General features: G+C 43.8%; 1 protein-coding gene across 7 annotated transcripts in view; it reads right to left on the reverse strand.

Annotated features, from left to right (window-relative positions):
* IMPA2 (inositol monophosphatase 2) overlaps positions 1-13,273 on the reverse strand; it is a 116,981-nt gene that overhangs the window by 84,086 nt on the left and 19,622 nt on the right. For all 7 annotated transcript variants that reach the window (XM_073212807.1, XM_037001081.2, XM_073212805.1 and 4 more), the window contains exons 3-5: positions 11,201-11,305; positions 8,894-8,939; positions 6,108-6,216 (exon numbers count right to left, since the gene is read on the reverse strand). In XM_073212807.1, coding sequence (XP_073068908.1) covers positions 6,108-6,216; positions 8,894-8,939; positions 11,201-11,305 — 260 coding nt within the window. The remainder of the gene's footprint in view (positions 1-6,107; positions 6,217-8,893; positions 8,940-11,200; positions 11,306-13,273) is intronic.

Consider the following 13,273-nt stretch of genomic DNA (forward strand, 5'->3'; position numbering starts at 1 on the left):
CAGAACAGGAGACCCTCAAAATCACCAAGAGGTACTCACTGGAAACTACAGACAAGTGTGAGAGGAGCTCAGACAGAGGGATGGAGCACACGTCAACTCATGAATTCCTGATAAGGCACTCATCAACTCAAGTGATCCCTTGTGGGCTACTTGCACTCATATGGGTCACTTCCCTAGGCTTGGTTTCCCCTCTGTGAAAGAAGGGCAGTGAGATAGTAAATCAAAGAGGGTAATTCAGTTACAGAGAAATAGAATAATAAATGTATCACATATGTACAGTAATCTTAAATATAACAGAGGGATGGAATAATAAATGTATCATAAATGTAATAAGCATTTGACTAAGAGCATGGTATGGAGGGACCCACCAGCCCTATGACCTCTCATAATGGCTTACTAGGACCTCTTAGGCCAGCACTCAGCTGAGTAGACACGGATAGGAGTGAATTCCAAATTCACTAGACAGAAAAGGAAAGAAAAAGTCCAGATAACAGTGAAGGTGGGGAACAGAGCCAAAAAAAATCTAAGGACAAGACCAATTTTTACCTATTTTTTTGAACACTTCACAAGAACAACAGAAGAGGGAGCTCCAGAGCTATGAAGCTACTGAAAATGTTCCTAATTTGAGCCCCTGCCCCCACCTCCAGACAAAAAGGAGTATAGGTTTCAAGTGGAAACAAGTAATTAAAAAGAAGGATGGTTGAATCCCACATACAATTATCATAAGAAAAAAGAGAATAAGGAGAATCACATCTCTCCAATCAAAGATTGCCAGAAAGATTTATCCACAAAACAGAATTAGCTTTATGTAAAAGAATAAAGAATATGTGGACAGTGTAGCTCAAAAGTAGAGGGAACAGAACTTAGGAAAGAATTAGAAAGGAAAGCATTTAAGAGAAGGTTAAACTAAAAGAAAAAGAATGAAGCATAAAAGATTATACTTTACAAGAAATGGAGGATGAAAAGGAGGAAAATTTCAAAAATAAAAAAATTGATGGAAAAGGTAAAACAGACTACAGAGAAAGGGATATATAGATAAGGTAAGCAGGGAAGACACAACATACATATAATAGTAGACCAACAAGACAAAAAATAGAGCAACAGAATTTGGAAATGAACAAATACTAAAACTATATTTATAGAAAACTCTTCTGGAATTAAAAAAAAAAACCTGAAGTTACATATTGAAAAGGTGTACCATGATATGCCTGGGAAAGCTGACTGAGAGATAGACTCTATTAAAATAATTATATTCTACAGAATTTTATTGTTGTTAACAACCATATGATCAATAAATATGAGAGATGCCCTCTAAAAAATAAATAAATAAATAAATAAATAATTGTATTCTAAAGAAAAAGAAAATCCTTTGGGCATTCATACAAAAAACTAAAGTGTCTACAAGGGAAAGAAAATCAAACTGCTTTCAGACTTTTCAACAACAAGCTTATGCTAGATGATGATGGAGAAGTTTCATTCAGAACAAGAAAATGTGAGTCATATGTTTTTTTACCAGAAAAATGGATTTTCAAACAGAAGGGCCACTGAACATGTAAGAACTCAGAGAATACTGTTCCCATGAACCTATCCTATGAAACCAACTGGAGTAGAAGTTCTTAAAGTGTGGTCCCTGAGCGTTTCTCTCAGGAATCTGTGGAGCTAGAGTGATTTTCATAATAATACTAAGATGTTATTTCTGCCTTTTTAACTGTTAACACAGGATGCATAGACCAAACAAGGCAGGCGCTGCCTGCTTCAGTCATCACTGCAGTCTTCTCTGCTTTCCCACAGTCACACACTGGGGGAAAATGTCAGTTTTCCTTAAGAATGAAGAAGCTATAAAAATTATTAATTGTACATAATCCTGAGCTCTAAGTACATGTCTTTTGAATTTTCTGTGTGATGAAAAGGGAAGTACACATGGAAAAGTTAAACTATACGGCTGACCCTTGAACAATGTGGGGGTTACCCCAAAACTTAACTACTCTTAGCCTACTGCTGACCAGAAGCTTTACCACTAAAATAAACGTCAATTAACACATATTTTTGTAGACTATACATATTATATGCTGTATTCCTACAATTAAATAAACTAGAGGAAAGGAAATTTTTTTTCAAATTGTCAAAATGTTCCAACGTATTTATTGAAAAAAAATGTATATACGTGGACCTGTGTAGTTCAAATAAGTTTTGCTCAAGGGTCAACTGTAGTTATTATTCAGAGCTGGGTATTTGGAAGACATTTTCAATGAAAGAAGTGAGCCCATTACTTCAATTGCTAAGGTTGCCAAAAATAAGATTCAAGCTTTCCTCAAATGTAAATCAGAATTTGGGAAGACAGAATCTGGAGAGACCTAACAGCTTCCCACACTAACGATTTCTCATAAGAAGAGTGGTGATATTAATGAACAGGATTTTTTTTTAGTATTTTAAGATGAAATATGTCAGTATTTGAAAGAACCCTGAAAACTCACTAACCCTATGTTTTCCAAGTGACCAGTGCGTGATGTTGCAAAGTCATTCATGAGTAAAAGATCCATTCAAAGTAAAAGACAGCCTAATGGAATTCAATGTAACTGAATCCAAACAAATTCATTGATGTGTTATTAGATTTCACATTGCAACTAACCTTTAAGTAACTACCACTTCTTGAGTCTTGGCATCAAAGAAGAATATCCTTGATTATCTGATAAGTCTATTAAAATATTCTTCACTCCTCCCTATTCCAACTTATCTGTGTAAGGTCATATTTTCTTCACACATCAAAACAATACATTATAACAGGTGAATACAAAAGCAGATATAAGAATCCAGTTGTCTTCTCTTAGGCCAGATATTAAAAAGATGGAAAAAACACAAAACAATGCCAGTTTTCACAAACAAAAAAAATGTTGTTTCAGAAAATATGGCTGTCTCCTGTAAAAACATACTATTCATGTTAATGTGCTAATAAGTTTTTTATTTTGAAAATAAAGTATTTTAAAAACACTGTTTAAATTTCTAATACATGAACATCAATAGATACAACTTACATAAACAAAAGCTTTTTGGGCTTAAAATAATTTTTTCAGAAATATAAGCCAGTTGGTCCTACAATCAAAAAGTTTGAGAAATGTACTAATGAATGAACTTCACAAACCAAAACAACTGTAGAAACATCAACATAAAGGACTGGTTGGTGGGTATTAAAACTATGTTTATCTGGGGAACCAATAATAAATTTTCCATGAGTTTTCAGGTGAAGCACGGCACACAATGACTTCTGGCTGCTCTGCCAATGCGCACACAGCACAAGCACCCCAAAGGGGAAAGACAGTGGGGAGATGCTGTGGCTACCAGAGTAAGCTTGCCAGTTACCTTGTATGCAGTTACTGAAAGTAAAAGGATGTCATTTTTTAATCATATACTGGAATATCTGAAGAGGGGGAAGAAGAGGTTACAAGCTAAGTTTAGCATTACTGATAATAGCGAACCAACAAACAATAGCCTAGAAAAAACAGATAGTTGAGAGCCTCACGAGGATGTGAGGATGTGAGGCATGACAAAGCCACACAGCCAGCTCACCAGGAAGCTCAGTGTGTGTGTGGATAGTTGCGTATTACAGTCAAATGAAATATAGGGCAAAGTTCATCTCAGCCTGTTTAATAACATGCTTCCTTACTGCCGACTTACACAACTGCACTTGAGTGGCTACCTCTTGGCATGTGTAGTTGCAATTAACTTGACACTTTACATAGCCAAAAAAAACATTTCTGGTACCTCGAGACAAGTGCTGGGCATAGAAGCCACAGGGCATAAATCTGCAAAGAAGTAAAAAGCTAACCTTTGCAAACAATATGGCTTCTCTCTCACTTACCAACTTTACATTTCCCTGTATGGCCCCGGAAGATGACTGGTTAGCCAGAGACGGGTAAGATTCCTCAAGGGAGGAACAACCTAAGACAGGCACAGTCGCAGGGGGGCCATCAGGTGAGAATTTGGGGATCAACAGAGGTGAGGCTCAGAACCTCCCCCCCCCTGCTTTGAGAGAAATCTTCTGCATCCGTGGATGTCTTGCTGCCCTTGTCTAGCCTGGATTAATACTTAGTCCATAGGCACACACCTGATCATCTGATCATCTACATTTGCCTTCTTACAGCACTAAACTATGTTTTCTACCTTTATCTTGCATCTACCTACCACTTCAGCATTTTATTAAAAATAAAAATAATAATAATAATAGGAGAAATGTGGGATCAACATATAAATCAAGTACAAAAATCAAATGAATATTCATATTTGACCTGATGGTTTATAGGTCATATTGCATGATCAAAACCGAAAGTTTCTGTGATGAATGCCCTTGTACTGTTCACCATGTAAGAATTTATTCACTCTGTAAGAATTCGTTCACCATGTAAGAACTTGTTCGTTATGCTTCAGAAGATTGGAGACTGACGAGAATTAGGCTTGAGATGGATTAATGATTGTACATTGAGCATTGACCCCCCTATACTGAATTTTATTGTTGTTAACAACCATTTGATCAATAAATATGAGAGATGCCCTCTCAAAAAAAAAAACAAAAAAAAAACAAAAAAAACCCCAACTATATCCACTTAGACAACTATGTGATAAAGGTAGTACAGTACACTGCTAATGGGAGGATCTAGGTAGTGAGTATGAGTGGTCACTGAACAACTCTTAGTTTTGCTATCTTTTTGAAAATTTTCTTAATAAAATCTTGGGAAAAAAAAAAAAAAAAAAAACATTTCTGGGAGAGGGAGAAAAGGGGCGGGGCAGGAACTGTTCTGGAATCTCTCTAGGACTCAGAAGCAGTAACTGGTCCTGCTGGTCCCACCTCTGTCTGAAGCCTCTTCCCCTCAGCCTGCAGTGACCCTTGCCCCTTCCCCTCAGCCTGGGGTGCTCCTGACTCTCACAGCCTCAGAGCGCACCTTCTCAGTGTCCTGGAGGTCAGGCAGGCTGCCAGCTCCAGGAACCCAGGGCCCCGGGGTCTCGGCTGGGAGCCTGTTCTCAATGGATAAGGAGCAGCGACACACCTCATTCTCATTGTCTCTGAGGCCATCTAGGCACACGGGTGCTGCCCAGGGAGGAAGAAGAGGCAGAATAAATAGAGACAATGAAGAAAGGGTGCCAGCCAGGAAAGGGTTTTAAATGAAAGGCTGGAAATGGGAATGGAGGGAGGAAGGCAGGTGGTAGGAGCTCAGCAGGAGGTGCTGGCACTGCAGGCCGCAGCCCTGGGAGGACCCTTTGTGACGCCCGCTGCAGCAACAGGCAGGTGAGCAGCTAGCACTGTGCTTCTGCCTCCTCAGTGGACATTAGGGGGTTTTAGTCTTTTCCTAGTCCAGCTGCTTCTAGTCTGTGGCTCTTTTATTTCTGTCTTGCACTTCTCTGTCCCCTACAGCACGAGTCCTACAGTGTGATAAAACATTACTAGTTTAATCAGTGTGGAGGAAAGGCCAAGAAGAGTCAGTGAAAAACCTAACCTTGCATGTTAATGACATGTGGTGACACACAGTTTGAGTGCAACCTCAACCCCCTTATAAAAGCTACTGGATGGCCTTGAGGTTCTGTTTTAGGAATAACGATGACAGTGGTACATCTGTGGTGTATGAAAACATCACTTGTTTACATGACTCATTCCTATGCCATCTGTCTTCTCACAGAAATTGAAGCCAACCGCAATTATCCCCATCCAGGGAGCCATGGACTGTACCCTGGGGACACCATCTGGGTGACATCAGGATGATAGACATTTTCCTGAACACTCTGAGAGCTGGAGCATCCTTCTGACTCTGCCCTTGGCCTCATACTGCGCACCATTCCCACTAGAGATCATATCATACGTGGTGACTGATTTCTTTTAGCACTAAAGATGAAAGATGTGAGTGTAAATAGAACAAGACTATTTAAAGCTCCTGGCCACATTCATAAAAACATTAAGATACAGAACTGGTTTGACTTCCAGTTCATCAGGGACATAATGTCCCTGAAGAAACTGAACCCTCAGCAGATTTCTACTGCCATCTCACAGGATGGGGATTTTTGGCATTTTTGATTCACATGTCTCAAATTGGAGGGATCTGAGATGAGCCGTAAAGCCCCACCTGTCTCCCTGGAGACCCGGAGTCGCTGGCCATTGCAGAAGGCTCCCCGGCCCCTCCGGCCCGTGTACAGCCGCTCTTCTGTGCAGTGGTAAATCACTCCAAACTCCAGCTGTGGGATGTGGGGACAGGACAGAAAGCAAATGTGGTTCACTTGTTGTTGACACAGAAAATAACACAGTCATTCAAAAGCTAATGCATTCTAGGTGTTACAAACTAATGCTGTGATGGTGGAATAGAAACTACCTTCCAAAAGGGGACTAAAAACAATTAGTGTCAGATTCAAAACTAGACCTAGACATGAAAGCAAACTTTCTTTTTTAAAACAACCATTCTTAAACATACTAAAACTAATAAAGCTGTATTAAAAATTAACATCATTGTCAAGCATTCATAAAGAAAGGTTATTGAAAAAGCTAAATTCTTTTTTTTAATTAAAGTATCACTGATATACAATGTTATGATGGTTTCAAATATATAACACAGTGGTTCAACATTCTCCCATATTATCAAGCCTTCACCCCCAACCCCAGTGAGGTCACTGTCCATCAATGTAGTAAAAAGTTACAGAGTCATTAACTGTATTGTCCATGCTCTACCACTGTCCCCATGAAAACCTATATTGTGACTGTGAATCATTGTGCCCCTCAATCCCCTTCTCCTTCCCCATACCCCCATCCGCCCCTCCCTTTTGATAACCACTAGTTCTTTCTCAGTGTCTATGAGTCTACTCCTATTTTGTTCCTTCTGTTTTGCTTTGCTTTTATACTCCACGAATGAGTGACATCATCTGGTATTTGTCTTTCTCCGCCTGGCTTATTTCACTGAGCATAATACCCTCTAGACCCATCCAGTTGTTGCAAATGGGAGGATTTCTTTTCTTTTTATGGCTGAATAATATTCTATTGTGTCTATGTATGACATCTTCTTTATCCATTCATCTATTGATGGACCATTAGGTTGCTTCCATATCTTGGCTATTGTAAATAGTGCAGCAATAAACATAGGGGTGAGTATGTCTTTTTTGGATCAGGATCTTGTTTTCTTTGGGTAAATTCCTAGAAGTGGAATTCCTGGGTCAAATGGTATTTCTATTTTTAGTTTTTTGAGGAACTGCCATATTGGATAAAGCTTAATTCTTTAGAAAAGCCTCTTTTTTCTGGGAGGAAAAAAGGCTACTCTAATCAAACCCCACCAGAAACCCTCAACACTGCTGGCATGTGAAGAATTCAGAATGCATCTGCAAAGCCGGCAGAATCACAGAGCCCAAGGGCAACTCCAGGAAGCAGGAATTGATCCACCAAAGTGGGGCGCACTCCTGAGCAGGCAGGGTGCTTGTAGCAGCCACACCACATCAAGCAAGTGTCAAAAGGCCTCAGACAACAGACTCCCAGTAAGAAGCAGTGAAAAGAAGAGGTGAGTATGGAAGAAATGCTCCCTCACACCCACTCTTGTTCCTTTCCTCCACCAGCTTCCCCCTAAGGACAGCAGGTGTGCTTGGTCTGGGGGCTGGCCAAATGCTAATCCCTCTGGGAAGTGAAGAGAGACACAGGCCAAAAGCCTCAGGAAAGTCTTGGCTGGCTCAGCCACAGTGGAATGGACACTCTGACCTGTAGGAAAATGGCTTATATCTGGGGAAGACCATTCAGTCAGCCTATGGATAGCCTACAGCCTCCCAGCAATGTCTAACCATCCTCCTCCTTCCTGTCAGACTGACTTTAAAGGGCTTCCCAAATCAGGGTCTGCCAGAACGGGGCTGGGCTCTGAGCACCTGGGGTGGGGTGGTAGGCAGCCTGGAGGCCTTTGCTGGCAGGAGGGTGGGATGCTCCCTGACCAGGGGCTCTCACCACAAGGCCAGGCCACCTGTGCACAGCCACACACGCCAACCAGTCATGGGCTTAGGGCCTCACCAGTCAGCAAATTTGCAGGCTTGCTGCGTTTTGGCCCCCCACTTACTGACAAGCAGTTATGAGCATCACCCACTGGGCTTAATGCTCAGTGACAACATTTAACAGAGAAACAAATTAATAAAATAACTCCTTAACCAGATTTCAATATTATAATTCTTGCTTATCTTCAACTGAAGTACTTTAACACAGTCATAAACTTCTTTCAGTTTCCATGCTGGGATCCATACTAACACTGAGGACTAAGATGAGAAAACAGTATTCGAATGGAGAGCTGCTTTTGAAAAACACTGAGCCCCAGTCCTACTTAAATTTAATAGCAGTAACTACAAAGAAATTGGGGCTTTTCCTAAGTGTTATTGCTTACATTGATTTAAAAAGTTTAAGCCTGGGTCCCATGCCTTTTGTGCAGATCCCATGATGTTATTTAGTTCTAAAGGTCCATGGGAACTCTGAAACAGCCATATTCTCATACTAATAGCTAGACGAAGATGAAGAATTAATAGAATATTGGGATTAACAATGTCCTCCAAAAATAGGACTTTCTTTTGTGTGTGACTTGATCACATGCCCCAGGGGTCAGATGGAGACTAACTTGCTCAGAACTATCCTTTTCACGCCTTCCACAGCAGCATCGCACAGAGGGCATGGTGGAAAAGGGGGTCAGCCACCACAGGGAATCCCAGGCCTAGATACCCCAAAATCAGTTTCTATTTGTTTACTTTTTTGCATTGGAAAAACACATGCTTGTATTTACTAATCATGGTTGAGGTACATGACAAAGAGAAAAACAGGAGTGCAGTGGTGTAAATCGAGAAGGAAGATGACAAAATGAAACCCAAGGGCTTGGGCTTGCCAGCTGGGGGCCCACCCACAACACACCTCTTGGTTCACGGCAAATCCAATGCTTACTGCCACGGTTGGAAACCTGCAAAGGAAAACAGAATGGTTGACATGCTAAAACATAAATGGTCTCACACAAACCAACATGTGAACTCTCAGGGGCCTCTGTGTGCCTCTGCAGCAATGGTACTTGGGGCACAGAAGGACGTTTATACAGTGTGGGTGTGTTTGTTTTTTTTAAACTATTTCCCACAATTTCACTAACTGATTCCAAGACAAACAGGCTTAGCTGACCGCGTTGTAAGATAGGTGACCTTGAAAGAGAACAGCATTCTAAAGTCACGAAAGATTGATATAGTTTGATAATGCCCATTGAGTACCCAATTGTGAGAGACTTTAATCATGTGCACTCTGGTTCTCAGAGACCTAAGGGGACAGCAGAGACCTCCAAACAGGCCACACCTACGGCCTACACAGGGTAAGGAGAGGCCCCCAGGAGGCGACATCGCAGACCCCAGGCTACAGCCTCCACCCAGAGCCCAGGTCCTGCGACAATGACATCCCTCTTCACTCTCTCCGGTGTGAGCATCCAGCCAGCCAAAAGCAAATGGGGGTCACTGCCACCCGCTGGAGGTGGGTTGTAATGTTGCAGTTTGCCTGCAGTTTTAATTTGTGATTCACTGTTGCTGTTCTAAATCTTCAAAATAATCTCTCCTTTCTGTGAAGATCTTCAGAGCTTCATCAAGCAGGAACCAAGAAAACTGGGTACATCTAACTCACGGGAAAGCTAGAACACTGGGCCCAGGGCTGAGCCTGACCTGGCTGTGGCCACGCTCTCCGTTACCTTGCTTCTTGGCACCAGGAAGGCACGCCCCCTGGTTCACCCCCTTCCAGCTCTCAAAAGAGCTCCTTCCTGCCTGCGTCAGTCCTGACGTTGTGGGGTGCAGAATGAGCAGGCCTTGTCCCTAGCTGAGCTATAGCAGCCAGGGCATTGGGGCCTTTAGGCCACGAGAGGCACCATGGCTGTGGCCCCACGGTGGCTTCTGGGCTGTGTGGGTCTGCGCTAGACACGCTGTCCAAGTGACACTTCTTCCTAAGTCATCTCGCTGGCCCCACATTCCCATCGGCCCTGGGGCCGCTGGGGCCCACAAAAGGCCTTCAGGTGGACATGAGGCCTGCATCACATGGCAGGGCTCAGCCCACCCTGTCCCCATTACCAGCACACTGGAATGACCAGCAAGACAGGCGAACAGGGGTTCCATGCAGCGAGGCATACCTGAGGGGGATGTCACACTTAAGTTAAAATTATAGTCTGGTGACACTGTTGTCACCAGATGATACTACTCCACTGCCTCAAAAGGTCCACCTGTATGACCAACGACAGACTGAATTCTCAAGGAGACCCACATTAAGAAAGGGTGATGATTAACACGACGCATGGGGTTACTTTACACAGTTTTCTTGAGGGAAACATGAAGGACAGAGCCAGAGTGAAGACCCTCCAGCCGGGCTGTGCTCCCACCCCTCACATGAAGCAAGGATATGGAGTGGTTCCCAGTCAACCCAGTGCTGGCCTTGCCTGTGAGCTCGAGGATGTAGATGCTGGGCTCACCCAACCTAATGCATGCGAGCCTGAGGAAGGGCCAGGAACCTGTGCCAACTGGCTCTCCAGGCAGCCCTACATGTGCTCACTGCAGAGAACCACCCTCTGTGGACAGCACGTCACTTTCGCTTGGGTCCTTGAGCAGCTCCGATGCTCCCCCACAACTACTCAGAGCAACTGGGGCTGAGGCCACAACCCTGTCACCTCCCGAGCTCGGCAGCTCGCTTCCCGTCCCCCAAAAACCTCTCAGACTTCCCCAAAACCACTGCCTTTTGGCTTTTATTTGTCGGTCAGATTAATCTAGCCAGCTGCTTCTGGGCTCCTCACCCCATCTCATGGGGACATAAGGTTCACACCCATTCACGGAGGCTCCGGAACATCACCCCTCAGGGGCTGCTGTCTATACCTCGTTCTCCTGAGGCTGCCGGACCACACACACTTTTCTTTTTTTTTTAATAACTGCTTATTTCTCCAGGGGTCCTCCTGAAAGGGTCCTTCTTAATTCAACCCAACATTTTAAGCATAACAAACACAGTAGTTTTTAAACAAGTGATTGACTACAAGCTCTGAGAGCATCTCACAAACAGAAATCCTTATTTTAAAAATATTGAGACTTGACCACCATTTTAATGAGACTAGAAACCTACTAGATGTCTGCTTACATATTCCTGCTTTGGAAAAGACAGTCTTAGAGAACAGTTTGGGCACTAGAACGGGGGTGCCCTGCCTGAACTAATGCTTACCTGTGCACAAAGTTGCAGGTGCCATCAATGGGGTCCACAATCCAGGTGGGGCTGGAGGTGAGCACACACTTGGCCCCAGCAGCCGCAGCCTCCTCTGCAATGAACCTGTGGTGGGCAGGAGCTCAGCCTGAGAAAATGTGCCAAGATCTCAAGCCAGGTGCTTCAAACTGATTCTGGTCCCATCAAAGGCAAAGCAGACACAGTAATGAGATTTCATTATGATTTCTTGGGGTCACAGGAGGCACAGTCTATTAAAGACCACCTGCTTCTCCATCTCTCTGCTAGCCTACTTACTCAGCAGCATTTAGAGAACACAGAGCGACACCTCCTTGTAAGAGTCTTAGAAAAGCACCAGGGAGTGCGAGCGAGCTGGGCAAGGAAATAAAAGAATGAAGAACTGGGAAACAGATTTTAGAACATAAAGCAAAATTCTGCTTTAACTTTAACTGAAGAACAGAAGGCCAAGGACAAGACGACAGAGCACAAGGAGAGCTGGCCAGGGTGCAGGGCCCAAGACTTGGTTTAGCTCTCCCATGAGCAGACAGCTTCACTGGACGCCCAGTGCCAGATGTTACCTACAGCTAACACCTCCCAGATCTGTACCCAGCCAGTCCTCCCCAGAATTGCAGACAAGGGGACAATTACATCTGCCTACCACATGGGTTCCACAGGAGCCAACATTTCTCCTTAGAGGCCCTCTCTAGCCTGGTCTCTCGCCTTACAGCTCTGAGGTGGGCTGCACGTTCTCATTCAGGCTCCCGTGCCCATGCATCATGTAGAAATGCAGCCCACTTGCTCTGAGCCTCAGGTGGGGCTCCACCAGTAGGTCATGGCCCTAGCTTCCTCCTTTGTAATTAGTCCTCAGTTGCACAGGCCCTCTATTTCCTGTTAGGAACCTGAACAAGACAACCAACATCTACAAATTAACCTGCACAAAAGGGTACCCTTAGCTGTCTCCATTCACGTCTGTCTCAGCAAAAAGGCATTGCCAAGTGCCCAGATGCTCAGGCTGAAAACAAAGAAGGCATCCTTAATTCTCCCCTCTTGTTCCCCTTCTCCCACCATCCACACAGGCTCAGTATAGCACAGTGAGAGCTATGGGGGCACTGGTTTGTGCATCACAGCTGCCACCTAAGAGCTGATGCCCCTGCAGAGTGGGCCTCCACTTATACCCTTTGGAGTTGCCCTTGGGAGTAGACAGCATGTTCTATCTAAAGCGTTTCCAGGATAGGGCTCAGTGCACAAGAGTGCCCAGTACATGTCCTTAATGGCACACTACAGACTGCAGCTCACCAGGGGTAGAGCCTCTGCCCCATACACTGCCTCGTGGCCAGGACCTCTTTGCTTTATGTGTGAATATGAGGCCTTGCAGAGGCATTCTCATGCCATGCCCATGTCTATACTAAAGAAAAAGGAGACCTTAAGACACTACATTTTACCAAGCAGGAAAAATGAGTGATGCCTACTGTGGGCATGTGCTGTGCTGTCAATTGTGGTCACCAAGCAGCTGCTCAGCCCCTGGAGAAGTCAGAGTGCTGGGCAGACTACTCCCCTCAGCCTCAAAGTGCTGGAAATCTCAGTCCCCAGAGGAACCTTGTGTCCTAAGATTTGGCTTCATGAACTTGCATATAAGATTGCCATCATACTGTAAATGAAAAGATGGACATGGAAATCTATATCTCCTCTGCCCTGCAGGAGCCATGAGCCACATGTAGCTGTCCAAGTCTAGATAATTTAAGTAAAAAATTAAAAAATAACAAGACAGTTCTTTTGTCTTGCTAGTTGCATCTAGAGTCTGAAGACAGCTCTGGACAGAGCAGACAGCCTTTCTGTCACCTTGGGAAGCTCTACAGCCATCACTCTTCTGTCTGTGGCACTGTGGACAAACAAGTGCCTTGCAGTCTGATGTCACTTGTCAGTCAATACAGTGCTGTCACATGCACTGGAACTCATCTGGTCTCCTGCTGCTCTGCTCTGAGCAGCCAATCATTTCTACCTCACAGATTATGACATTCATGGTCTCTATGTACACACACTCATCTAGACCCTTCCATCTGATAGATTATCTGAAAG

This window comes from Manis javanica, chromosome 9 (genome assembly GCF_040802235.1).
Source record: "Manis javanica isolate MJ-LG chromosome 9, MJ_LKY, whole genome shotgun sequence".
NCBI classification, from domain to species: domain Eukaryota; kingdom Metazoa; phylum Chordata; class Mammalia; order Pholidota; family Manidae; genus Manis; species Manis javanica.